This window comes from Chiloscyllium plagiosum, chromosome 11, assembly GCF_004010195.1.
Source record: "Chiloscyllium plagiosum isolate BGI_BamShark_2017 chromosome 11, ASM401019v2, whole genome shotgun sequence".
NCBI classification, from domain to species: Eukaryota; Metazoa; Chordata; class Chondrichthyes; order Orectolobiformes; family Hemiscylliidae; genus Chiloscyllium; species Chiloscyllium plagiosum.
The window spans coordinates 76,523,993-76,551,908 of record NC_057720.1 but is presented as its reverse complement, the minus strand read 5'-3'; the positions used below and the strand labels follow the sequence as shown (position 1 = coordinate 76,551,908).

At 40.7% G+C, this 27,916-nt stretch overlaps 1 protein-coding gene across 2 annotated transcripts in view; it reads right to left on the bottom strand.

The window, feature by feature from the left end:
- Window positions 1–18,914, bottom strand: part of uck2a (uridine-cytidine kinase 2a) — a 42,300-nt gene extending 23,386 nt beyond the window's left edge. Inside the window, exons 1-4 of one of the 2 annotated variants that reach the window (XR_006313031.1) lie at window positions 18,558–18,914; window positions 6,611–6,770; window positions 6,411–6,507; window positions 2,394–2,536 (exon numbers count right to left, since the gene is read on the bottom strand). Coding sequence is in view for 1 of the 2 variants with exons in the window: in XM_043699854.1 (XP_043555789.1) it covers window positions 2,394–2,536; window positions 6,411–6,507; window positions 6,611–6,770; window positions 18,558–18,647 (490 nt within the window). In the remaining variant the exon portion in view is untranslated. The remainder of the gene's footprint in view (window positions 1–2,393; window positions 2,537–6,410; window positions 6,508–6,610; window positions 6,771–18,557) is intronic. The other variant, XM_043699854.1, reaches the window with a different exon arrangement.
- Window positions 18,915–27,916: the final 9,002 nt, after the last annotated feature.

Genomic DNA, 27,916 nt, shown 5'->3' with positions numbered 1-27,916 from the left:
GTGTGGTGCTGGAAAAGCACAGCCGGTCAGGCAGCATCTGAGGAGCAGGAGAATCGATGTATCAAGTATATGTTCTTGAGTCCTGATAAGAGCTTTATGCTCAAGACGTTGGTTCTCCTGCTCCTCAAATGCTGCCTGACCAGCTGTGCTTTTCCAGCACCACACGCTCAACCATAAATTAGCAAGGTGTCTGCTTTTTGTGCCACAACATTCTAAGATCCTAAGATTAGAAATGGGGGTGTTCGCCAATGACTGCACAATATTTGGTGCGGTTTGCAACTCCTCAGATACTGAAACAGTCCATGTTCAAATACAGCAAGATCTGGACAATATCCAGGTTTGGACTGACATGCAGCAAATAACACCCATGCCACACAAATGCCAGGCAATGACCATGTCCAATAAGAGGCAATCTAATCACTTTCTTTTGATATTCAATGGTAACACTATCACTGAATCCCCCATATCAAAGTCCTGGGTGTTACCATTGACCAGAAACTCAATTGCACTCACCACATAAACACATTAGCTATTCCTGTTGAAGGGCTTTTGCCTGAAACGTCGATTTTTCTGCTCCTCGGATGTGGCCTGACCTGCTGTGCTTTTCCAGCACCACAATCTTCGAGAAAATGGTTTCCAGCATCTGAAGTCCTTGTTTTTACCACAGTAGCTACAAGAGCAGGTCAGTGGCTGGGAATACTATAACGAATAACTCATCTCTTGACTCCTGTCCACCATCTACAAGCCACAAGTCAACAGCGTGATGGAATACTTGCCACTTGCCTAGATGAGTCAGTTCCAACAACACTCAAGAAGCTTAACACAATCCAGGACAAAGCAGCCCACTTGACTGGCACCACATCCGCAAGTGTCCACTCCCTCTATCACTGACACTAGCAGCAGCAGTGTACTATCTATAAGATGCCGTGCAGAAATTCACCAAAGGTCCTTAGACAACACCCTCCAAATTCATGACCACTCCAATCTAGGAGGACAGGGGCAGCAGGTATGTGGGAACATTACCACTTACAAGTTCCTATCCAAGCCACTCAACATCCTGACATGGAAATACACTGTTCCTTCACTGTTACTGGATCAAAAGCCTAGAATTCCCTCCCTAAGGGCATTTTGGGTCAACCCACACCATGCGGAGTGGACTGTAGTGGTTCAAGAAGGCAGCTCACCACCATCTTCTCAAGGGCAACTAGGGATTAGGCAATAAATGCTGGTCAGCCAGCAACACACACATCCATCTAGTGAATATAAAAGAAAAAATCTGTTCACAGCATGCACATGAAAAAACGTCCTTCTTCTTAAGGTAATTTGCCAATCTACGAATTTACTGGTGAAATATGACAGGCTATTTTGGGAGCTCAGATACCAAAAATCTGATTTTCCAATTAGCATTTGAAAAAGATCTTTTCCCTGGGGTGGGGGAGTCCAAAACTAGAGGGCATAGGTTCAAGATGAGAGGGGAAAGATTTAAGAGAGACCTAAGGGGCAACTGTTCCACACAGAGGGTGGTGCCTGGAAGGAATGAGCTGCCAGGGGAAGTGGTGGAGGCTGGTACGATTACAACATTTAAAAGGCATCTGGATGGGTATATGAATAGGAAGGGTTTAGAGAGATATGGGCTTAAATGCTGGCAAATGGAAATAGATTTATTTAGGACACCTGGTCAGCATGGGAAAGTTGCAACAAAAGGGTCTGTTTCTGTGCTGTACATCTCTACACTCTATGTACAGAAAGCACAAAAATAACACTAACCAGAAGAGTCCCAAAGGTAAAACCTACAATCAAGTGATAGATTTATCCTTGGTTTTCTATTTAGCAGAGGTGGGTGTGTCAGGATGCTATTGGATTTCTCTATCATCATGGATCGAAGGTGGCCGGTATTGCACAGAACAAGCTACCTGACATGGTGAGAAATCACAGTCTCTCTCACACTATTTAAAAAGAGGATGCATCTCAGCTTCTGGCTCAAGCTCCTGATCTTTGTCCACCATGTGATGCAAGTAGGTGTTTGTAGAGGTTGGAAGCTGGATGGATGTCTCATGATTCTGTTCCTGGGTATCATAAAAACCAAGCTGGGCACATGCCAGGTTGTTTGACCTCTTCCACAGAGTCGACCACAGCCAGGTTGCCTTGGTAATGTACCAGACTATGTCCAAACATGAGGTTATCTCTGATCAGTAACACTGCAAAGTATGCAGTATCTTAATAAAACACTGATATTATCAAAGTTCAAAGACCTTGTACATAAATAAAGCTTTGACAATGGGGCCAAACGAACAAGGGAGTCATTTGTTTAATCCTTTGGACTTTTTAAGGAAAAAAAGATGCCATATTTACACAGATCGCACATCGTAATGATAGTTTCAAATGCCCTGTACCTCTGCGTGATAGCCGGGTGTCTGCATCAGTATCCACAAAGAGTTTCATCTGAAACATGTCTCGGATCTCCTGCATATAAAAGGCCAAGATACCTTCAAAAAGCACCACGTCTGCTGGGTAAACAGTAACCGTCTCAGACTTTCTGGAAAGGCAACATATAAACAGGAATACTATGATTTCTACTGCCGATGAGTGTTAACTGATTATTCTAGCCTTTCCACAGCTCTCAGCAATTTTCTTGGTACGTATAAAAATTGAAAAAAATTGCAGATGCTGTAAATCAGAAACAAAAACAGAAGGTGCTGGAAAAGCTGAGCAGGTCTGGCAGCATTCATGAAGAGAAATCAGAGTTAATGTTTTGAGTCCGGTGACCCTTCCTCAGAATTCTTAATTTGATAACTTTGTTTTTCCTTCAAAGATGCTGCCGGACTTGTTGAGCCTTTCCAGCAACTTCTGATTTTGTTTTTTGTACATATTTAATTACTCAATGGAATCAAGTATATTTTCAAAATTATTTGCCCCTCCATGTCAGTAATGCCCCTGAGAGGTCTTGTGTAAGGTTCCATTCTATGCTGCAAAACTCATCAACATAATACTCTCAACATTTGCATGCTTGTTTTGTTTTGCTGGGAGAGGGGAAAAAAAAGGTACTTTTGCAGTTTACAGCGCAAATTGTACAGACCTACTTCACTTGAAAAATTGCCATTCAATTTTGAAGTTAGAAGTCTTTATGAGATTCTATATTTAAAAAATAATCAAGTCCAGGTCAGAATGATCTGAACTCCTTGTTCTAAGAAGATTCTGTCTTAACATAAAAAGATTTATTTGTACAACTTTGTAATATCAAAATATACCCCAGAAAAACATTTGGTAATAAAAGGGAGAAGTGCTGGAACAAGTTATGAAGGTGTAAACATTGCTGGAAAAAAAGTGGTTTTCGAACAGGGAAGAGCAGATTTTAAAAGAAAAGGTAAAGGCCTCATGAAAGAATTGGTAACTAAAAGGTTAAGATCTTAGTTGATACTTGCCACTTGATGAATGGGTTCATTCTCCAGCACAGAACTGAACAGGAACTATTTGATAGGTTGGAATTTTTAGTATGGAATGAAATATTCTAGTCCTGCCCAACTAAAGCATCTTAAGTGAACACATGTAACTTGGATTCAGTTCATACTTGGGACGGTATTTATATTGCTTTCATGGATTTAGAACTGGTAAACTTGCCAATATCATATTATTCTCCATTTTTAGTGAGACAAGTCAGACATATGCAAATTCAGAGAAAGCCAGGGTGCTAAAGTTGGAACACAGTTATGCTGTACATCCAAAGTTACTGTACTAGTAATCCAGAAACCTACACTAATGGATTTCTGTCACTGCAGCAGACAAAACGTTCATTTAGCATTTACAATTGAAAAAAATTCACGAGATGTGGATATCACTGCATTTGTTACCCATGCCTTGAACTGAATGGTGTGCTAGGCCATTTCAAAAGGCAGTTAAGAATCAACCACATTGTTATTTCATGGTTCTGAAGTCACATGTAGGCCAGACCAGGTAACGATGGCAGATTTCCTCAAGACATCTGCTAAGGGAGATTAGTGAACTGGATGGTTTTTTTTACAACAGCCAATGGTAGTTGTCAAGGTCAATGAGTGAGACAGCTTTCAATTTCAGATTTATTCATTGGAATTTAAATTCCATTGGCTGCTGAAGTGGTATTTGAATCCATGTCCCAGGATGCTATCCTAAGCCTTAGAATTTCTAAAGACATTACCATTCTGCTACCATCTCCCCCTAATTTTATATAGTATAAAATATGGAATTAAAAACAGATTGTCACCAAAAGCCCATTTGCTTTACTAATGTCCCTTTAAAGAAGGTATCTGCCACCTTTGCCCAGATTGACCGATACAGGATTCTGGACCCACAGCAATGCTATATGCTGCCCTGTGAATTACTTTGTTAACCACTCAGTGGGTGTTCTTTTCTATAAAGATTTTTTCATTAACCTATTTTTCAAATCAACCTCATCAGAAATATTACTACATACCTCTGGAGCAGGTGGGACTTGAATCCGGGCCTCCCAGTCCAGGTATAGGGACTCTACCACTGCATTATAAGAGGGCCCAACCACTCAGTTGTATTTAACAGGGTGGATCACCATGGCCTGATCGCAGTTAAGAATTGACAACAAATACTGGCCTTACTAACAACATGCACAGCCTGTCCATGATTAGATTGAGATTAGATTAGATTCCCTACAGTATGGAAACAGGCCCTTCGGCCCAAAAAGTCCATACCAAACCCTCCGAAGAGTAACCCACCCACACCCATTCCCCTACCCTGTATTTCCCCCTGACTAATGCACCTAACACTATGGGCAATTTAACATGGCCAATTCACCTGACCTGCACATCTTTGGACTGTGGGAGGAAACCGAAGCACACGGAGAAAATCCACGCAGACACATAGAGAATGTGCAAACTCCACACGGTTACCTGAGTCAGGAATTGAACCCAGGCCCCTCGTGCTGTGAGGCAGCAGTGCTAACCACTGAGCCATCGTGCCGCCCCTGACAAATTTGCACCGTCAATAGATTTTTTTTTTAAAAGTGCAAAATCTTTACTTGATTTTGGCACTAAATTTCATGAAATGCATGTGTTCAATTTTATAAAATGTCCCCCATTTCTAATTTCCCTCGCTCTCAAAATCTCGAGTTCTGTTAATTTTAATGGATTTCTGTAAAATATCTAAATTGCTTCAAATAGTTCACCCAAGCAATATGTTACTGCTTGTAAAATAGTAAAAACCTGTCAAAGAGCTTTATAGAAATTTTAAAATACGTACATACAATTTGGCACCAAGCCACACAAGGAGATATTGGAACATTAGACCAACATTTGGTCAAAGAGGTTGGTTTAAAACAGGATCCTAAGGAAGCAAGATGGGTACAGGGGTCTAGAGAAAGAATGCACAGCCTATGAATCACGAACTGAAGACACTGGTACCCATGATGGTGCATTCATAATTTTTATTGCTCAAGAGACCATCAACTGGAGGATCCAAGTTAGATTTTGCATGATTGTATGGCTGGTGATTACGGGATTAAATGGGGTTGAGGGCAAGGCTATAAAAGGACTGAAAACAAATTGAACTTATTTTAAATTAGCGGTGTTACCAAAATGTAGGTCAACAATCAGAAGAGCGATGGATGAATGTTACTTGGTCAAAGTCAAGGTTTACGTAAGCAAGTTTTGGATGCACTCAAGTTTATACAGAATGCAAGGGAAAAGGTCATCCAGTAGATCTTTGGAATAATTTGAGCCTGGACATTTACAAAAAGGCATGGATAATGGCTTTGGCAGCAGATGAGCTAAAGCCAGGACACAGCTATTTAGGTAGAAATAGGATTATGGTGATTCTTTGGTTAGAAGTTCAGCCTGGATTCAAATAGGATGCCAAAGTTTTATTAGGTCTGGCTGAGGTTCAAATGTTGGGGAGGTAATAGGACATGGTGTCTCCTCCCCACTCCTCAAAAACCTATCTAGTTACCTCATTGCTATCTCCCAATTTGACAGAACTCAATCTTGTAGCTATACAAGTTTACATAATTATAAACGGAATGAAAAAAAACTTCACATTAAGCCATGCATAAGAGAGCCAAGCCTGATACCTGCAAGATCACAAGGGAGGCTACACAAATTTTCCTTCTCTTAACCAAACACAGTACTGCTATACTTATGACACCAGGGTCAATTTTGCAACTCTGTTCTGTGAGGCTGTACTGTTCACTGGTTTCTCCAGTCAAGACACAGTTGATAATTCTGAGACCGGAGTTTGAGGAATGAAAGTACAAAGAAAACATCAACTCTACAAATAAATTGGCTTAACGTGCCAGATAAATCAATTACATTCAATATGTACATCTTTTGGTGCCAACAGAATCTGCCAAGTATTACTTTGTCCACAGGAAACATTCAAAACAAATATGACCTTGTATTAGTGTAACTTACCTGGAATGTGAAACAAAGTCATAGACAGGAATCTCAACTGTTTTGCCTTCAACAATATCCCTCAGGGTGTTCAATATTAATTCATTATCAAAAGCATCTGTAAATAAAATAAAATGGAAACAAAATCATTGTGTGAACAAAGGCTACAGCGGTACATAATTAAATTCTGTGTTGATAGTTCCTTTGCCAAATTCATCTACCTGGATGATCGAAGTTAAATTGGCCTTTCATTGCTTTTCCTTTCTGTTCAGCTGTTAACACTTGGTAAAAGCTGTCTTGACTCACAATAACCACCTGCCGCTTATGATGATCGATTTCATTTTGGCCAAGTAGCTGAACTATTTTTGCACAAACTGAGGACTACCTCAGAAAAGAGAGAGAAAGACAAGTTTAGGGCAGTTATAGTTCCTACATTAGCTATTTTATTACCATTTGGCCCTGTCATATTTCAAAACTATACAAAAGTAGAACAATAAACAACTTCGAGAGATGTAGCAATGTTAAACTTTTAAAAGGACATTCTTAACATTTAACATACTTCAGCTTAATAACATGCAGAGATATTTAAACCAAACATCAACATCTTAGCAACAAGACTAAATTAGTATTACTATCTCTGGTTTTGTAGTCAGACAAAATTGAGGCAGCATGAAACCATTATCACCAATAGGCATAACAATACGAAAGAGCTGGGCATAACTGCTACAAAGTTATGTCTGTGGCAGTGTGTGAAGCAGTTCTTTAAAATTAAGCACTGAATTTGTTGGATGCAAAAGCACCAAATTTCAAGAAAGCATAATGACAAGCTGTTTAAAAAAACTTCCTCAATCATGAATGACACCCACCATTATAGATGTAAATGTTACCCCTCCAAATTTGAGATTATACACGTCTAATAGGCAGATGGAATATTTATGGTTATAGGTCAGTGGTGAATCAGTGATGGCATTGAGGGGGGCTCTTGTGGCACAGGGTAGCGTATTATTACCTTTAAACCAGGAGGCCTCAGTTAAAGTCCCACCTTCTACAGAAGGACGTTAAAACATCTCTGAACAGGCTGATTTGGGAAATATTTTTAAAATGACGCATTGAGAAATTGCTACTTTATAACTTCAAATATAAGTGTCAAATAACTAGGAATCCTCAAGCCCTTTGACTGGATATGTTTTGGGAAAGGAAAGTATTCTAGTTGAGCCTGTGAACATCTCCAACAGAGATCACAGGATAGTGACAAGGAGCAAGAAATATGATGGCACCCCCCCACCCCTCAACTTTCCCAGAGGCCTTGGGTAATGCATCCATTTTTTATATTCCTACTTCTGGCCTGTCAAAGATCAGCACAGCATAAAACTGAAGAAGTTGGGCTACAGCAGGATCATCTAGGGTGCTAGATTATGATAAGAGCAACACTCAGCCAACTACGACGTTTGAATATATACTTTCTCCCACCATATTACCATTTGCTACAAATCCAATACCACAGCATGAAACTGAAATGTGACTGCCTGTTAGGCCACAGTTTGTCATTCGAGCCAGCTGCATCTTCTCAGCCCTCCTCTGCAGCAAATACAGCAGAAACTGCCAAACCGGGTGGGGTTCCTGAGCAACACCAGGCAATGTTTAACAGAGTTCACAGAGTCATAGAGATGTACAGCACGAAAACAGACTCTTTGGTCCAGCTTGTCCATGCTGACCAGATATCTGAACCCAATCTAGTCCCACCTATATCCCTCCAAACACTTCCCATTTATATACCCATCCAAATGCCTTTTAAATGTTGCAATTGTACTAGCCGCTGCCACTTTTTCTGGCAGCTCATTCCATACACGTACCACCCTCTGTGTGAAAACGTTGACCCCCGGGTCCCTTTTATATCTTTTCCCTCTCACCCTAAACCTATGCCCTCTAGTTCTGGACTCCCCCACCCCAGGGAAAAGATTTTGTCTATTTCTCCTATACATGCCCCTCATGATTTTATAAACCTCTATAAGGTCAACCCTCAGCCTCCAACATTCCAGGGAAAACAGCCCTAGCCTCTTCAACCTCTCTCAAATCCTCCAACCCTAGCAACATCCTTGTAAATCTTTTCTGAACCCTTTCAAGTTTCACAATATATTTCCAGTAGGAAGGAGACCAGAATTGCACACAATATTCCAACAGTGGCCTAATCAATGTCCTGTACAGCCGCAACATGACCTCCCAACTCCTGTATTCGATACTTTGACCAATAAAAGGAAGGCATACCAAACTCTCTACAACAGAAGTGTCATCTCATGAGACTGAAGGCTACAGTAACGAACTTCATAACAACTGTTACAATAAAGTCCAACTGATGAGTGCAAATCCTCCAATGATGCAAATTAGTGATTTCCACACCACTGGAAATTGGTGCTGGCTTTGTTTACATATCAAAATAATTCTTGAATAAAATGCATTATTGAAGAATTCATTGTAGCTACAATTTCCACTGACTTTGACAAAGCCCAGATTCTGGCATCTTGTTTTGCAGGAACAATGGGAAGAGGTACAAATCAAATATCAGGACTGTTTGTAAACAAATCACTTAAAGTGGTGGGGATGAGAGAGTAGTTAATTAATATCAGGATTCCAAATAATTCAAGAACAAAAGCAAATGATGATAGGCCATTCAAAAATCCTGGCTTCAGCCTCAACTGGAACACTGCACCCTGTTCTAGAAGACACTAATTTAAGGGCATCATCAAAAGACACAACGGTGACAAGAGGAAAAGCACCTTGTAAAAATAAAACGGTTCCAATCTCCAATGCATTGCCCGAGAATGTTGCGGAGGCAGATTCAAACCTGGCATTCAAAAGCGAATTAGATAATTTTCTCAAAAGTGAAAAAGAGATTGGAAGACTATAAAGAGTAGATAGGGAAGGGAACCAGGTGAATTGCTCTTACAGAGCAGGGACAGACAAAACAGGCCAAATAGTTTTGTGGGGCATGAAGGGTAATGACCAGAAATGTCAACTTTCCTTGGCTTTTCCAATGCTTTCTGACCGGCTGTACTTATCCAGCTCCGCAATTTAATCGACGTGGACTTCCAGTATCTGCAGTCCTTATTATGTCCAAGCCAAATAATTTTGTTCTTTGCTGTAGCCATTCTACAATTCTTGGTTTGTTTCAAGTGTTTTAACATTTTCTTTTAAATTTGGGAGATTGGAATAGGGAGGAAAACCTAGATTGGCTTTTATTGCAGGAAGCAACTATGTGATAGCTGCTTGTGTTTACTCACTGCCAAAACTTTATTTTGACTGCAAATTCTGCTTTCTAGATAAGATAGCAGAATCAGATTTAGTAACACAAATGCAAGGAGCCAGGGCACTAGATGTACAGATCCTGCTTTAAGAGTGAAAGTCCAATGTTATAATGCATAAATACCAAGTTCTACTCTTGAAAGCAGTATGGCAAGTGCAGAAAGATGCCCTGGAAACACATATGACAGATCATCCACATGAGCAGACAGTAGGATTATTCAGCAAGGCTACTGTTTAGTTGCTTTTCAGATCTATTTCCTCTTGCATAGACAAACTCTTGATTGCCAACAGTGTCAGCTACACATCAGAAAATAGCACAATGAACACATAGAACAAACCCTACATACAACACTAAAGGCAGAGAAGTCCAGAATTCTTGCCACACTTGTAAGAATGGCTCTGAGTGAACAGAAATTAACTGACCTCAGAATGCTCATATCAACCTCCACAGCCATTGGCAAAAGTTAAAAATATTTCAAGTTTTGACATATCAAAAAGATCCATTTTAAATACATTTGTATGACTTGTATTCAGACTGCTGTTGGAGACCTTTTCAAAAAGGATCTGGGAATTTTATCCCAAAATTCCATCCATATTCCTTATGAGAGAGGAGAAACTAAATCAAATTTCTTTTATAAAATTGGTTTTCCATCAGTTTTGGAGTTTACTTTACAACTCTGTCCATTTTTCAAAGTGAAAAGTTACAATTTCATCATGCAAGGAGTTTTATAGTTTGTGCAAACAATCATGGCAAGAGACACCAATAGTCTGAGGCGAAACACACAGGTCTTTTACAAGGTATGGGGAAATGGGTTGAAAATATATCTTCCAAGATCAAATGGCAGAGCAGACTTAATTAGCCGGATGGCCGAGTTCTGCTCCAAAATGGCCCATGTTCTTTAGTGGGCAAACAAAACTTTAATTTTGTGGTGCGATGGAACTAGGAACTGATTTCTGGTTTAAAAAAAATAGCTGCATTTCAATAAATAAGTATGGGATCAAGTTGCTTGGGAGTACAACAATAAAAAAAGTCAACAAGTTAATTATTGAGATAAGTAGGTTTCTATGGTTAATACTAGTTTTAACTCTATTTGAAATCAAGGGAAAATTCTGTTTGCTAACTGTTCTCTCCACAATGATCCTGGATGAGCTGAGTTATCCCAGGATTGTTTGTTCTACATGATGTGCTATGCATTTCCTTGCTTTATCAATTAAGCAGTCACAAGCTCCTCAGTAGATTAGAATTCTGATAGTAGCCCTCAAATGGTCAAACATAGAATCAAAGTATTACAGTTGTTTTCGTAACTCCATTAATTGCACTTTTTAAGTCTGCGCATTTTTTGTGCTTTTTTTTCCAAAAAAATCATTAATTATGCTGAAAATTCTCAGCAGGTTAAGTAGCATTGGTGAAGAGAGAAAGAAAAACAGAGCTAATTTTCCACTTTCATCAGAATCCCTGTGATGTTGGAACTACCGCACCAAGAATGCACAGTGCCAAAAAAACGCAGTTTTAAGCATAAAACAATTTTGTTAAGCATTAAATTGGCTCGTAAGTGGTTCAGGACAACGGGAAAGCTACAGCCACGTTCACACCATTCAAATTCTCCACGCTCAAGTGAACTGTAGAGATTGGGTGCTTCTATGACGTATAATTTGACACTTCTAACTCCAGTGTGATAAACATGCTTACATGATCAAATTCTGGAACTTGGATTTTTGAAGTGACGCAGATGGATTTTAGTTTCAGTTCTGAGAAGATGATTTATTTAAAAGGAAGTCAGACATCATTTGGCATAGTGACTTCAGTGTGTAATTCCCAAGAAAACATGTTTCATTCAAGTGCCCAGCAGGGTATCTGTGACGTTAATGGTGGGATATTTATATGCTGAGCTTACAACAGACAAAGAAGATAGACTGAGTCAAGTAGTTTAGTTTTTGGCTTCAGAAGGGGGCAGCACGGTGACTCAGTGGTTAGCACTGCTGCCTCACAGCGCCAGGGACCGGGTTCAATTCCTGCCTCGGGCAACTGTCTGTGTGGAGTTTGCACATTCTCCCAGTGTCTGCGTGGGTTTCCTCCCACAGTCCAAAGATGTGCAGGTTAAGTGAGTTGGCCATTGGTGCATTAGTCAGGGGTAAATGTAGGGAAATGGGTCTGGGTGGGTTGCTCTTCAGAGGGTCGGTGTGAACTTGTTGGGCTTAAGGGCCTGTTTCCACACTGTAGGGGAATCTAATCTGAAATTAACGGGATTCAGGATAACAGTTTCCTCCGAGTAGAAGAATTAACATTTCCAAGTTTGAATCCTGATGTGGCAGGTGGTGGAATTTGAATTCACTAAATGTCTAGAATTAGGTTTCTAATGATGATCATGAAAGCATTGCCAATTGTCAGGAAGAACCCATCTGGTTCCTAATATCATTTAGGGAAACAAACTGCTGCCCTTGCCTGATCTGGCCTACACAAGACTCCAGACACAAAATAAATGTACTTGTCACTTAACTGTCCTCTCAGCAATTTGGGATGGATAATAAATGCTGGCCTTGCCAGTGACATCCACATCCCATAAATGAATAAGCAGTTCAGTTTGGTTCAGAATACGATAGAACAAAAGATACATATGGATCCCCACAGCACCTTCCCATGCAATCGCAGAAGATGTAACATCTGCCAGTTTACTTCATTCCTCTTCACTATCCAAGGCTTCAGACACACCTTCCACGTCAAACAGCGATTTACCAGCACTTCATTCAATCTAATCTATTGTATTCATTGGTCACAATGTGGTCTTCGGTATGCTGGAGAGACAAAACACAGACCTAGTGACCGTTTTGTGAAACACCTACCTTCAGTCCACAAAATGTCCCTGATCATCCACTTGCCTACTACTTCAACACACCATCATGTTCCCTGGCCAACATTTCTATTTCAGGCCTGATGCAGTGCTCCAATGAAGCTCAGTACAAACTGGAAGAATAGCATCTAATTTTCCACTTGGGAACCCTGCAGACTTCAGGTCTCAATAGAGTTCAATAATATTAGGCTCTGCACACCTTCTTCTATGAGAAAGTGAGGACTGCAGATGAGATAAAAGGTTGAGATAAAAGGTAGAGGGGGTGGGAATTTGGGGGAGGGGTGCTGGGAATACGATCGGTGGAAGGAGGTGAGGGTGATAGACCTATCACCCTCACCTCCTTCCACTAATCGTATTCCCAGCACTCCTCCCCCCTACCTTTTATCTCAGCCCACCTGGCACACCAGCCTCATTCCTGAAGAAGGGCTTATGCCTGAAACGTCGATTCTCCTGCTCCTCGGATGCTGCCTGGCCTGCTGTGTTTTTCTAGCACCGCATTTTTCAATATCTTCTTCTATGTCTTTTACCTACCCTCACGCACTAGACCCTATCAAAACATGGGCTTTCAGTACAGCCATCCCCTTTTCACCTACTTTTGGTCCCCATTATCAGTTTCCCTTTCTCTGATCATACTATCATTGATCTCTTTGTCTGCCTAACTGTTGTTCTCTCTTCATGCTCCACCTACGCTTGTTCACTCATTCCTTTTCCCCCTCCACCTCTATCTTTGGCACAAAGACCACCTTTTCTTAGGTAGCATTAGTTCTGAAGGGTCACTGAACTTGAAATATTAATTCTACAGTCTTGCCACAGATGCTCCCATACCTGCTGAGACTCTCCAGCAATTTCTGTTTTTCTTTCAAGGAAAATCCATTGAAATTTTGGATGTTGGTTTAAAAGAGTTAAAACGGTAAATAGCTGTCCACTGTTCAATTAACAGCTAATAATAAGGAGTTGAATTTCTGGTATATTTCAGCTAGAGACAGTTTTAGATACAAAACGCCATTGTTAAAGAATATCAGAACAAGGAGAATTTTGACCTGAGGTGGCTAAAGATACCAGGGATATCCAGGTTGAATGGGGAGTCTGTAGCCTTTGGATGGTTGGCAGAGATACTAAGGGGCTGCTTTCCTGGAGGAAAACAGAAAGCTCAAGAACTCTATGACTATGACAAAGTGTCAGCCAGTATGCAAATCATTGATAGTACACATACCAAGCAGTTAGTCTTTGAAGTTTTACAAAATCTGACTGGAGGTTTGGAGGTGCATGTCTAATATGTGTAGAAGGAAATTGAATTCAGTTAAGAGCAAATGTGTTTATTGTATTTTTATTAGCTTTAATACTATTTACAATAAAGTAGTTATTACAGCCCATGTTCTTTGACTTTTGTGTAATAAGTTTATTTTGTTGAAACCATAAACTTTGTGGATTCATTCTTTTCAATTCTAAAAACCATTACAGGTCTCTACCATGATCATAAATTTACAACTAGCAAAAGCAGAGCTTCTGCTTCCAGGGGGTCAGCAGTCATGCCAAAATTAAGTGATTGCTTGGAATTGACTGTGGACAGAGGTCAACTCCAAAAATTACTTTTCTACTGTAGGCAGAAACAGCATTCCTAAGTAGGTGGATTTGCCCTTCCTTGGGTAGTGGAAGTTATAGGAGAAATCAAAAAAAATTCTTCCAAAAAGCAGTTGAGGCCCAGTCATTTGAAAATGTAAAAAAAAAGCGAGATTTTTATTAGGCAATGATATTAAAGTTTATGGAACTGATGCTTGTGGATGGACTTGAGGTACAGATCAGTCACGCTGAAAATGTGTTGCTGGAAAATCGCAGCAGGTCAGGCAGCATCCAAGGAGTAGGAGAATTTACGTTTCGGGCATGAGCCCTTCTTCAGGAATCTTGGATGTTGGCCTGACCTGCTGCACTTTTCCAGCAACACATTTTCAGCTCTGATCTCCAGCATCTGCAGTCCTCACTTTCTCCTAACAGATCAGTCACGATCTTATTAAAATTGAGAATGTCTCTAAGGTCTGGATGGCCAGTGTCAGTTCTTGTTGTTGTGCACTTTAACCTGCAATACCAACAGAGCAGCTTTGCAGCCTGGAGCATTGAAGCAGAACTACTTCTTGTATTATCTAAGATTAATGAAATGATCAACAGAAATAGTCATACAAAATGAGACAGTTCAATGGAGGAATGCATTATGCAATGCAAGCCACTAGCCAGTAAGGAGGAAGGGATGTCAACACGTTCTTCCCAGACAACATTCAGCTGATCAATGAAATACAAGATGCTGAACAGTCTGAATTACCTAATGCAGCAAATATATTGGCTATTCAACAAAGCTATGTCACAACTAAGCTGCACACATCAGCACAATGCAGTGTAGCATTAAGCAAGGTACTAGTGTCATCAGTGGCAGGGATGTGCTGTAAGGTTACTGTTAGACTGGTATACAGGATATATTTTAAGCTTAAATCACATGATTGTAAATTTGATTTTTCTGATTACTTTCAGAGACATCCAAAAGAATAACTAAGAGATACCAACAAGATATAGCATCTTTCTTCATTCCTGGGCCATCATTACTCTACATTATGGAAGGATTTAAAACACAGAATTCAATTTTAACAGTAGATAGGGAGCTAAGCAAACTGATTCTGCACCTATGTGCTATCAGAAATTGTCTAAATTTTAAAAATTCATTTTTAACATGGAAATCAGAAAATGCTGGAAATTTGGAGTTCTATGTTATTTTGTTGCTTCTTCTAGGTGCTGAATGGCCTATGTGTGTTCAATGTCATTGGTTTCTGTTTTCAGTACCTGTATTAAACCATAGTAAAATGGGGAAACTAATCAAAATGTCTTTATGATTAGTGCTCATAAGATTAGAAACAACTTCAGAGAGATTTCCATACTATTAACAAGTGATAACAGAAACCAGAAAAAGTCAGAACTGCATTTATATTGCACCTTTGACACCATCCCACAGCACGTCATAGGCAAGGAGTAACTGTTGCAGTTTTTACAGACGGGTTTCCTATACACCAAAATCCCCAAGCCTTTGTGGTCCTTTACATACAATTATTTACTACACACACTTGAACAGGCTGGGGCTGTTTTCCGTGGAGCGTCGGAGGCTGAGGGGTGACCTTACAGTGGTTTACAAAATTATGAGGGGCATGGATAGGATAAATAGACAAAGTCTTTTCCCTGGGGTGGGGGCGTCCAGAACTAGAAGGCATAGGTTTAGGGTGAGAGTGGAAAGATATAAAAGGGACCTAAGGGGCAACTTTTTCATGCAGAGGGTGGTATGTGTATGGATGAGTTGCCAGTGGAGGCTGGTAGAATTGCAACATTTAAAAGGTATCTGGATGGGTATATGAATAGGAAGGGTTTGGAGGGATATAGGTCGGGTGCTGGCAGGTGGGACTAGCTTAGGTTGGGATATCTGGTCAGCATGGACGGGTTGGACCGATGGGTCTGTTTCCATGCTGTACATCTCTATGACTCTAGTTCACCAGAACATAAATCCCTCTTTTATATATCAGCAATGCCCTGGAGCAACACGCACAGATACAGGATGATCAGCAATTAGATCATTCTATAGTTGCTGGATTAGAGTGGTGCTGGAAAAGCACAGCAGTTCAGGCACCATCCGAGGAGCAGGAAAATCAACGTTTTGGGCAAAAGCCCTTCATCAGGAATAGAGGCAGAGTGCCTCAGGGAGGAGGGTGGAGGAAGAGAGCAAAGAATACAATGGGTGAATGGGGTGGTATGAAGGTGATAGATCAGAGAGGAGGGTGGAGTGGATAGGTGGAAAGGAAGATAGGCAGGGAGTTCAAGTCATGGGGACAGTGCTGAGCTGGAAGTTTGGAACTGGGGTGAGGTGGGGGAAGGGGAAATGAGGAAACTGGTGAAGTCCACTTTGATGCCCTGGGGTTGAAGTGTTCCGAGGCGGAAGATGAGGAGTTCTTCCTCCAGGCATCGGGTGGTGAAGGAGCGGTGGTGAAGGAGGCCCAGGACCTCCATGTCCTCAGGTGAGTGGGAGGGGGAGTTGAAATGTTGGGCCATAGGGCGGCGTGGTTGATTGGTGCGGGTGTCCCAGAGATGTTCCCTAAAGTGCTCTGCTAGGAGGCGCCCAGTCTCCTCAATGTAGAGGAGACCACATCGGGAGCAACGGATACAATAAATGATATTGGTGGATGTGCAGGTAAAACTTCGATGGATGTGGAAGGCTCCTTCGGGGCCTTGGATGGAAGTGAGGGGGGGAAGTGTGGGCGCAGGTTTTTGCAATTCCTGCGGTGGCAGGGGAAGGTGCCAGGACGGGGGGGTGGGGTGTTGGGGGGGGTGGGCCTGACTAGGTAGTCACGGAGTGAACGGTCTTTGCAGAAAGCGGAAAGGGGTGGGGAGGGAAATATATCCCTGGTGGTGGGGTCCTTCCTTTGCTACCTTCCCCCACCCTCCTCCCTGACCTATCACCTTCATCCCCACTCCCACTCACCTACTGTACTCTATGCTACTTTCTCCCCACCTCCACCCTCTCATTTATCTCTCCACCCTTCAGGCACTCTGCCTCTATTCCTGATTAAGGGCTTTTGCCCGAAACGTTGATTTTCCTGCTCCTCGCATACTGCCTGAACCGCTGTGCTTTTCCAGCACCACTCAAATCCAGAATCTGGTTTCCAGCATCTGCAGTCATTGTTTTTACCCATTCTATAGATGCATCATTTACACAGAAAAAAAAATTGGGGGCAATTTTGACGATCTAGCATTTGCCCTGGTAAAAATCAGAATGCATGATATATATGGCATAGTTTTTCGGACAAAAGTCCAAATACAATGTTAATTTAAAAATAAATGTATATTGGAAATTCCCTTTATTGTACCATTTGATTTGGCAGACGGGGCAACTCTGACTAATCCGTTTGGTCATCGATGCATGAAAATATGAATGTAAGAAAAGTCAATCCTTCCCGTTTTTGTATTATCAAGACCCTACAGACGGTGCGAGATACCTTTCGACATCGTCTTCAAATGCATTAAGCAAAAAAACTATTATGCCAACTTCAAATATGTCGCCCATATGCAACGCGAAATCATTCTTCTTTAAAATGGGCATGCAAAGAAATAAGCTCAATTTATGATTAAAATGCTTAACATGGGAAGCTGTTCTAAACAATATCCCCCAACCGATAGAAAATGGCCGGAAGACCCCATCTCCATAAAACAGTAACTACGTAACTTAAGAGGCGTTTCTAAATGTTTTTTTTTAATCAGATTTTTAAAAACTGAGACGCTATATTGCTGTGTTGCTAGGGGATTCAGGAAGATCATTTACGAGAATAACCTTGGGTTTGAGGGATTCTCACAAGAACCTGATGTCATGCTAACACATGGCGGGAAACATGTGGCTGACCGGATACAATGTGCAATGAAAAATATAGCCAGATAGTTACAACAAACTTGACCTGTTCTGAGAGGAGTCTGGCGCATTACAGAGGGCTCAGACTCTTAAAGAGGACGTTCTCATCGCTTCCAACCCATCCTTAAAATTTATAAACTTAACAATACATGTGCCAGTCTACACTTGACGAGCATTAGCCCCACATTAAAACCCCTTCACTTCTGGGCAAAACTCAAGATACAACATCTTACATCGTTTGTGAACTGTTTTAAAAGACAATAGATGCAGTTGCAATGACTGGAGGGTTGGACTAGTTTCCCTCCACGCTTCCGACCAGAACATCCGCCACTTTGTTACATATTCCAACAATATTCTGAAACGTGAAACCACAACCTGTCACTGTTTATTTAACCGCGCCCGTCATATAAATCATTGCAACACTGTAGCACCCAAAACGAAAAGGGGTCTGCAGACACTTCCACCTCCCCGCTACTAATCCCACAGGCAGTCCGGGACAAAGGGGCGTCTAAACCCCCGGAGAAGCCACACAGCCGCTTCAACTCGCTGACAAACACTGAAAACGCATCAAATCAGATACATAAGCCATACTTTGCCGCTGGCGGTGCCCCCTCCGACCCCGATTAGAAAGGGTTTGCGGGGCTTGTGGTTCTGCACCGTTTGATCGCTGTCTCCAGCCATGGTTCATACAGCCCTCGGCTATTTTCTGTCTCCTCCCTCCCCCACCTGCGACTCCGGGTTTGGTTGCTCCACGGGAAGAAAAAAAAAGAGGCTAAGTCGATTGGATTTCCTGCCGCATTTCTAAAAAGCACCCGAATTTATAATTCTGGAGGATGATGACACACTCCAGACGCTTTCCAAACCCCCACCCGCTGCATCTGACTAGGTACAGCAGACTTCTGACTCAGAAACCGCCTTTCCAAGCAGAATAACCAGGCATGCCAACTTTATACTCAAGGGCAGGGGCGGAGTGTAGCTGAGTATGAAAAAAGAACCACCCATAGCTCACTTTACTGGGAATAACCAACCAATGACATCCATAATAGTAAGTCATAAAATATTTAATAACATTTTATTAAAATCTATATTTTATCAAGAAAAATCCAAAAAGAAAACTAAGGTCTGAACTTTTATCTGTTTAACTCCTTGTGACCAATACCTTGTTTTATTTTTCTCTTAATCCCATTAATGAGGATCTAATATGACTCTTCCTTGTAAAAACTATATCTTCTACACCACAGCATTCTTACACTGCTGAGAACGAGGAGCACATGCCTTGTCCAGTAACTCCGCAGGTGCTTAATTTGCTATATACATCCCCTTCTTAAAGGTGACTCTAGAGTCAAAATTATAAAATGTAGGGCTACATACACTTGAGTTTGGAACTATTATGCACGGCATATTCTCAGCCCTTTGTAATTTAGCACAAACAAATCTGTAAATATATATACACAGGCTGATGCCTTCCTGATGGCATATGCTTTTTCTCATTGTTTCATAAGACCTTGGGTACAGAATACACACAGATTTCATCCAAGGTCAGAATCCTCATTACAAGGATCATAGAAACCATGTTTTTTGCGTGCTGTTGTAGAGTTTGGAAACCCTAAAAATTATACCACCTTAGAGAGTGTGCTACCGCTGGGAATGTTCTAAAAGGTGAATGTAAATGTCTTGACACCTTTGAATGTCACTATTCCATGCTGTATTGTAATGTAGAAATGTTTTTTAATGCAATGTTTAATTATAGGGACTTACCTGCAAAGGTAAGTTGACTGTACATTGACCACAATTGTGTAAATATTATCATGCTTAATTCAGTCATTTTTCCATTGAAGAAATTGGCATAATGCATTAAAATATCAAAAAGAACGTTCTATAAGCCTCTGACATCGCAGTTGCATTGTGAATTAAATTGACTGGTTTTTAAACATACTTTTGAAAATTAAAACATGTCTGCACCTCCTCATCTCCATTCATTGTCCAATACTCTATCAACATCAGCAGCAGCTGCATTGCTGAGACCAATCCAGAATGGACTCATGGCAGCAACGAAATCAGTGGAGATGGTGGCGAAGGATGACAAAGAGACTTGAAGCTGTCCAACTGCTTTGTGCTGGTGGTGGTCTCAGCATTGGGATGGAAGAGCCAAGATCCAGGCCCATGACAAAGCACTTAACAAGAAGCACTGTAAAGTTGAACTCGACTTTATTTCCTTAATTTCTACCTTAATTCCATATAACACTGTAACAAATACATGTAACAAATACACATGACAACAAATAAACCAAATAAATAAAAATCTAATAGATACTTAAAGAATTACAATTTTTGCTGAATTTCATTTACATTTTTTATTTTACTTAAAGCAAACCACTCAGTTCAAAGTCGATTGTGTGGTGCTGGAAAAGCACAGCAGGTCAGGCAGCATCCGAGGAGTTCAAAGGCAATTAGAAATAAGCAACAAATGTTGGCCTTTCTGTTGCCATTCACATCCCATGAAAGAATAGAAAAACTACATATTAAGCAGAGGATTAGATAAAACAAAAACACACAAAATGCAAAAGCCTTACACAAGTTTAGCAAATGGAGAATTTTTCCAGGTAGAATAAATATCTAAAAGACATTCTTTGAAGGCAACAATTGTTACATTTAAGAACAAACTAGGTTGGCCACTGGACATAAGGACATATCAACACTGTTGCAACTTAATTTAAAGAAGACATGGGAACTCAGTGTTCTTTAAAGAAGAGCAATTTTAGATACTGGGGAAAGGATGGCTTACTAAAAAAATGGATTTTGGGTAACCCAAGGTTGACTGGCAAATGGCCTTTTGCTTCATCATTTTTTCCGATGCTGAGACATGAAAGGACAGTGGGATCACACATTTCAACAAAGCCCCTAGGTGTGCAGGAGTTACAACTCACAAACAACATTTGACATTGCTTCCTAAACTCTTTCCTAGTGTGAGCCCATTTTTGGAGTGATTGCAGAGTTGAAATTTGGAGGAAACAAGATTTGGGGTGGGGTCGGTGGGGGGACTGCTATATTTAAACAAAACTAGGTTTCTTCCTGCACTATCCTCTCACTGATCCAACTCCCCAGTTGAAGCATAATCTTTTTTCCCTCTTACTGATCTTCCTGTTGGGATTTGCATTGATTGATGCGGCCGTGTCATGATTGGATCACTTGAAGGTTAACTCCCATCTGTTCCCAACATATACTAAGCCAGAACAAAAAAAACCTGGCATGCTCAAGGCAGACACCGAAGCTGCCTGTGTGAAACTTGTTCATTCCCCTCCTCTTCTATCAAGCTACACACCAGGGATAAAATAAAAATCAGGTATGTTAATCATAGAGTCAGTCCCATGTCTTTCTGAAAACAGCCTCCATTCCATGACTGCCATTTTGGCCTTTAATCTCACAACCCCAAAATCCTATCCTACCTACACTTCTTTCCTAAAGAAAGAGCTGGAATAGAACCTTTGAGCTTGCTCTACCATAGAAAAAATTCATGACTGGTCAACTACATTTCTTCACTTTAACATTCAAATCCAATACACCTAGAGAATCTACATGTACAAAGATCTATCAATCTCGGTCTAGAACATTTTCTAAATTAACTTGTACTGCTAACTGACACCAGTTTTGCTAGGGCTTCTTGATGCTAACTGAGATGGAAGATTCCAAAGAAATTTCTACTCATCTCTATTCTAAATGTTTGATGATTTACACTGAGATAATGACTCCTGGCATGGGAAACAGCCTCTTAGCACCCATCTGGAAAGGATTCTAAAAATTTAAAACATTTCAATAGGATCACCCTTAATCTTCTAAACTCCAGAGAATGTAGGACAATTCTATTCCATCCCTCATCATAGAACAATCCTTTCAATCCAGGAGCCAGTCTAGTGAACTTTCATTGCACTCTCTCAATCCTTCCTTCGGTCAGAGACCAAATCCATGCACAGCATTCCAGGCATCATTTCACCAAAGTAAATACAGCAAGACTTATTTATTTTTATACTCAAATGCCCTGCTATGAAGGCTGACTATCATTTCTCTACCAGATTGCTTGCTCTGTGTTCATTTTATGTGACTCATATACAACATACAAATCCCCTCGTAAAACATTTACTAACTTCTTACTTTTAAATAAACTCTGATTGTTTAATTATTTTCACCAAAATGTATAATTTTATATTTCCAAATATGATATTCTACCTATTAGCTTCTTGTTTTTATTCATTCATGGGATGTTTGTGGAGGTGATGCCTATCAAATGGGCTGCTTTGTCCAAGATGATGTCAAACTTCTTCAGTATTGATGGAGCTGTACTCATCCAGGTAAGGTGAAGAATTCCATCATTCTCTGACTTGTGCCTTACAGATGGTAGACAGGCTTTGGGGAAATCAGAAGGTGAGTTATTCACTCTAGTATTCCTAGCATCTCATCTGCTTGTGTAGCATTTGGCTAGTCCCGTTCAGTTTCTGGTCAATGGAAACTCTCAGGATGTTGATCGTGGGGGGAACTCAATGATTATACACCATCAAATGTCAAGGGTGACAGTTAGATTGTCACTTGTTGAAGATAGTCATTACCAGAACTTATGTGGCATGAATGTCACTTGTTACTTGTCAGCCCAAACCTGGTTATTGACAGGTCTTCCTGTGCTTGGATATGGACAGTTTTACCATCTGAGGAGTCATGAATAGTGCTGAATAGTGAGCAATCCCACTTCAGACCTCTTGATGGAGGGAAGATCATTTGTGGAGCAGCTGAGTATAGCTGGGCCTTGAACACAATCCTGAGAACCTCTTGCACAGATCTCTTGGAGCTGAGCAGACTGATCTCCAATAACCACAACTACCTTCCTCTGTGCCAGGAATGACTCCAACCAGTGCCTCCGCGGCCACTCCCAATTTCCATTGGCACCAGTTTTGCTCGGGTTTCTTGATGCCACATTCGATCAAATATGGCCTTGATGTCAAGGTTAGTCATTGTCACCTCACCTCTGAAATTTAGCTCTTTTGTCCACATTTGAACAAAGACTACACCGGGGTCAGAAGCTGGTGGAACCCAAATTGAGTGAGCAGGTTATTGCTAGGCAAATACTGTTTGACAGCTTTGTTGATGATACCTTGCATCTCGTTACTGATGACGAAAGAGGAGACTGGCCAGTTGTAATTGGCTGTGTTACACTTGTCCTGCTTTCTGTGTACAGAGGAACCTCGATTATCCAAATATCAAATATCTGAATTTCAGGTTATCCGAACAAGATCTCAAGGTCTCATAAAAACCTTACCTAAAAGAGGTAAGTGAATTCAGATTACCTATAATGAGCAACATTTGAAAATGCTAGCAAAACAAAAAGAAACAAAAACCTCAAGCAACAGTGACTGGACGTTTTTTATGTAAGGTTTAGTTACATAGCCCTTTGCAAAAGTAAGCGCTTTGTTCCCTTCACTTTACCGGGCCGTTCATAAAAAAAAAGGCAGATAAAGTAAACACATGCGTGAGGCGGTGCTTCTGTCTTTCTATTGCAACACTGAGTTCAGCGGAAACTGACAAGTGCTCGTGATTGTAGAAGCTGTTCAGGACCTTGCTTAATGCTGGGATTTCATATAGTTATGTGATGGTAAGGGTTTAGTCCTTCTCAATTTAATCTGCAAAATGCATAATGTAAAGGTTATTTTGTTTAACTGGCAGAATCATCAAAATTATAGATTTAAACAAACTCTCCCATTGAGCACAGCATTAGATCAGTGTGGCTTCCCTTGTTTAAGGTCAAATCGATTATCCAAATAATTAATTATCTGAACTAAATACTGCCTGCCCGTCTCATTCAGATAATTGAGGTTCCTCTGTATAAGGCATAACTGGGCAATTTTCCACAGAGTCAAATGTAACTGTATTACAGTAGCCTACCTCGGGGCACAGCATGTTCAGGAACACGTGTCCTCAGTACAATTGCCATACGTTGTCAGGGCCCATAACCATTGCAGTATTCAGAGCCTCCAACTGTTTCTTGATATAAAAACCTTTCTATAATCCCTTTGCAGCCTCTTTATACCTCTTCACAATGTAATTTCTCCCTAGCCCCTAGCTTTGTATCATCAGCAAATTTGGATACATTGGGCACAATTTCACAGTTCCTCACTGGTGGCCTGCTAGATGTGAGTGGGGTCAAAATTTGTGAAGTTCCCCAGATGGTCTTTCCAATACCCTTCCTCATACTGTTCTCACTTTTATGGCCTGCCCGGCATCAAGTTTGGAGGAGATCAGGGACACGGGGAGAAGTCAGACAGGCCACAATGTTCTGAACTTGAATAACAAATGAGGACTAGATACCTTTCCACATTGGAACACCACACACCAACGTCTGCACTCCAATTCTAGTTGCTCTGACCCTGCCTAACTTTGCCATTGGAATCCCACCTCCACCATAAATGGGCATCTCCTGCCATTGACGCTGCAACTTTCTACACTTACCTCCATCCTGGCTACAGTACTAAGAATTGTGACTCCCCAAATCTGGAGAAAACATGCCTCCAGTCAACTCAGTGGGGATGCATTGCCTGCTAACTCTTTGTTTGGCAGGGTGGGAAAACCCAAAGCTAACACATTAACTCTGCATTCTCTCCATAGATGCTGCCAGACCTGCTGAGTTTCACCAGCAATTTCTGATTTTGTCTCAGAAAAGAAGATATTCTTGCAAAGAAGTTGGTATTAAGTAACATCTTAAAAGGAGAAAAGGGTAGCAGATAGATATAAAATACAAGAGGAGAATTCCACAGCCACTAATAATGGTGTATTTAAAAGGACGAGGAGTAGGCCGTTCAGCCTCTTGAGCTTGCACTCCATTTTCAATCTTGGCTCTTCATCTATCTCAATGCCTCATCTAATTTTCTGAAAATAGTAAAGAGGTGCTGTCATCCCATGAATGAATAAAAAAAACTAGATATGATAGTAGAATAGTACTTAAAGGATTAAAAAATGTTTTACAATAAATGTACATTCTTTAAGATACAAATTTGCAACCGGAAAAAAATTATTCAACGATGGCTAACAAAGGATTGTTTTACATAAAAGGAGATTGCTTATAAAATTGTCAAAAATGCAGTAAGCCTGACAATAGGGAGCATTTGGATTCAGCAAAGAACTACAGTAAAATAGTAAGGGGAGAACAGAATATGCACATAAACAACCAACAAATACAGGTGTCTCATGAGGTTGTGAGACTGGAGTAGGCTACAACATCGAAGGCACGGGCAAGTTAGCTGAATAATATTTCCCTTTAAGAAATCCCTGCTTTATCTTCCTAATTAACCTATTTTTTCCATGAGACTATTAATTAGGAACATATTCACTACAGTAGGCCCCATTTAGCCCCTTAAGCCTGTTTTGCCATTTAATGGGATGATCAGTGGCCTAACTCCATATACCTCTGAGAAAGCCTATAGCCTCAAAAGGTAAAACTTAAGCCTTTGCTTAACAAGAACTTATCTATCTTAGGTTCAAAACTAACAAATGATCTAGCATCAACTGCTGTTCCAAACTTCTACCACTGTATGTAGAGTAGCAATCCTAACCTAAGTAGTCTGGTCCTAATTCTCAACTGTGCCCCCAAGCTCTAGAATCCCCAAATCAGTGGAAAACAATTGTCTTTATCTAGCCAGTCTTTTGATAATATATCTTTAAGACTTCAATTAACATTCTAAATTCTAGAGAAAATAGGCCTAGTTTGTATACACTTTCCTCATAACTTAACCCCTGAAGTCCAGGTATTACTCTCGTAAACCTACGCTGCACACCTTCCAAGGTTAATATATCGTTCCAAAGGTGTGGTACACAGATCTGCTTACAGTACTCCAAGTGGGGTTTAACCAGGATTTTGTACAGCTGCAGCATAACTTCTGCATCCTGTACTATAGTCCTCTTGATGAAAGGCCAGCATTCTATCTCAAATATTGGTTTCAAACCATTTCCCAAGTATTTCTCATCATATTGACACATCTGAAAAGTGCAGTTTGATATTAGTCAAAATGGCATAGTGAAAAATATATCCCAGTCATCATCATTAATAGTGCTGAATAAACACAGAACAAAAAGGGAATAAACAATATGAGTAACTAACAATGGAGTAAATTTGAATAGAATCTTGATTGCCAAATTATTTCCACATTTTAGGCTGCTGTGAGTTCTGGTCAGTGCCCTGTATTAATGGGATCAAATTTAGACAAACTTGTGGAATTTGTTACCAAGTGAAATCTAAACCATGCTGTATAACTTCAAATTGTTTCCTTTGTCTTTTCCCAAATAGTTAAACAAATATTGATTGCTTCTGTATAGCATGAACATAAAACAAAGGAACAAAGTGAGATTTTAAAAGTATATCTTCCCTTCACAACAGCATTGAGATCTACTGCAGTGCTTCAAGAAGGTAGCTGACAACCACTTGCCAAAGCAATTAGGGATGGAGACCAAAGTGCTGGCCTTGTCAGTGATAGTCATATCCAATGGAATAGTAAAAATAAGCCATGTTAACATTACATTCACACATCAATCTAAAATCATGTAGATTTAACAATATTGTGATGAAGTGATTTTAATTCATTAATTTTGAAATCAATAAAAGTTAAGCTCATATAAACAAAGAACACAGATTATAAACATTTTGGTCTCATACAGATGCTTTCAATACCTCCAAATAGTTCACTTAATCAGCAATGACCAAATCACTGATGCTGAATTTGCTTTCTTCCTGGCTAGGGACTTTACAATTACAATCTTGGTAAAAAGGTAGGCAAGAAAACTAGATTCCAGAGGCAAGGTGAAAATGACTAACCTTGAGATCACAGCAGTATTTGACAGAGTATGGCATCAAGGATCCCTAATCACCACTGGGTGCAGTGCAAAAGATAATTTTGATTATTGAGGGCCAATAATCTTAGCTCCAGGTTGTTGCTGAATCATTGGTAGTGTTCAAAGCCCACCTTTCTTGATCAATTAATAGTGCATTTATTGCCCATCTCTAAACACCCGTTGGAATGTGGTGTTGAGTTAATTTCCCGATACACAACAATCATAACTTGTGTTATGAACCCACAGTGCTGTTTGGGAAGTAGTTCCAGAAGGCTGATGCAATAGCAATGCAGAAACAAAATATTTATCAAGTCAGGATTATGTGAAACTTGCAGGTGCTTGATTCTCTTGTCCTCACTAGGCGGTGTGTGTCATTGGTTTGGAAGGTGCTGTGGACAGAGCCTTAGCAAGTTGATACCTCTTGTAGGTATTAAGTACTGCATGGGTGGAACATCAGTGATGTAGAGGAGGAATATTTTAAAAAGGTAGATTGGGAGTTATGGAGTCAAAACAGGCTGATTTGTTCGATGTTAAACTACTGGTGTGCTGTTGGAGTAAGGAATCCATCAAACGCCCGACTGCACTAACTATATATATTTATAATCAACCTGTTCAGGGATGTTATGACACCCCTGGAGCAGGTGGCACTTGAACCCAGACTCAGAGACAGGGACACGAACACTGCCCAAGAGTCCCTTACCACAATATTTAAACGGGTAGTCCAGTTCAATTCCTAGTCAATAGTTGTTGTCAGTGGGGGCATTCGACGATCATTTCCGGAAATTATCAACTCGGGGTGGGCAGGGGAAGTCGTGAACCTGAGAGAAGTTAACTTTCTTTCCCTCTGCAGATGGATACTGCCTCTGGATCAGTGGTGCTGGAAGAGCACAGCAGTTCAGGCAGCATCCGAGGACAGGCAAAATCGACGTTTCGGGCAAAAGCCCTTCATCAGGAATAAAGGCAGAGAGCCTGAAGCGTGGAGAGATAAGCTAGAGGAGGGTGGGGGTGGGGAGAGAGTGGCATAGAGTACAATAGGTCAGTGGGGAAGGAGATGAAGGTGATAGGTCAGGGAGGAGAGGGGGGAG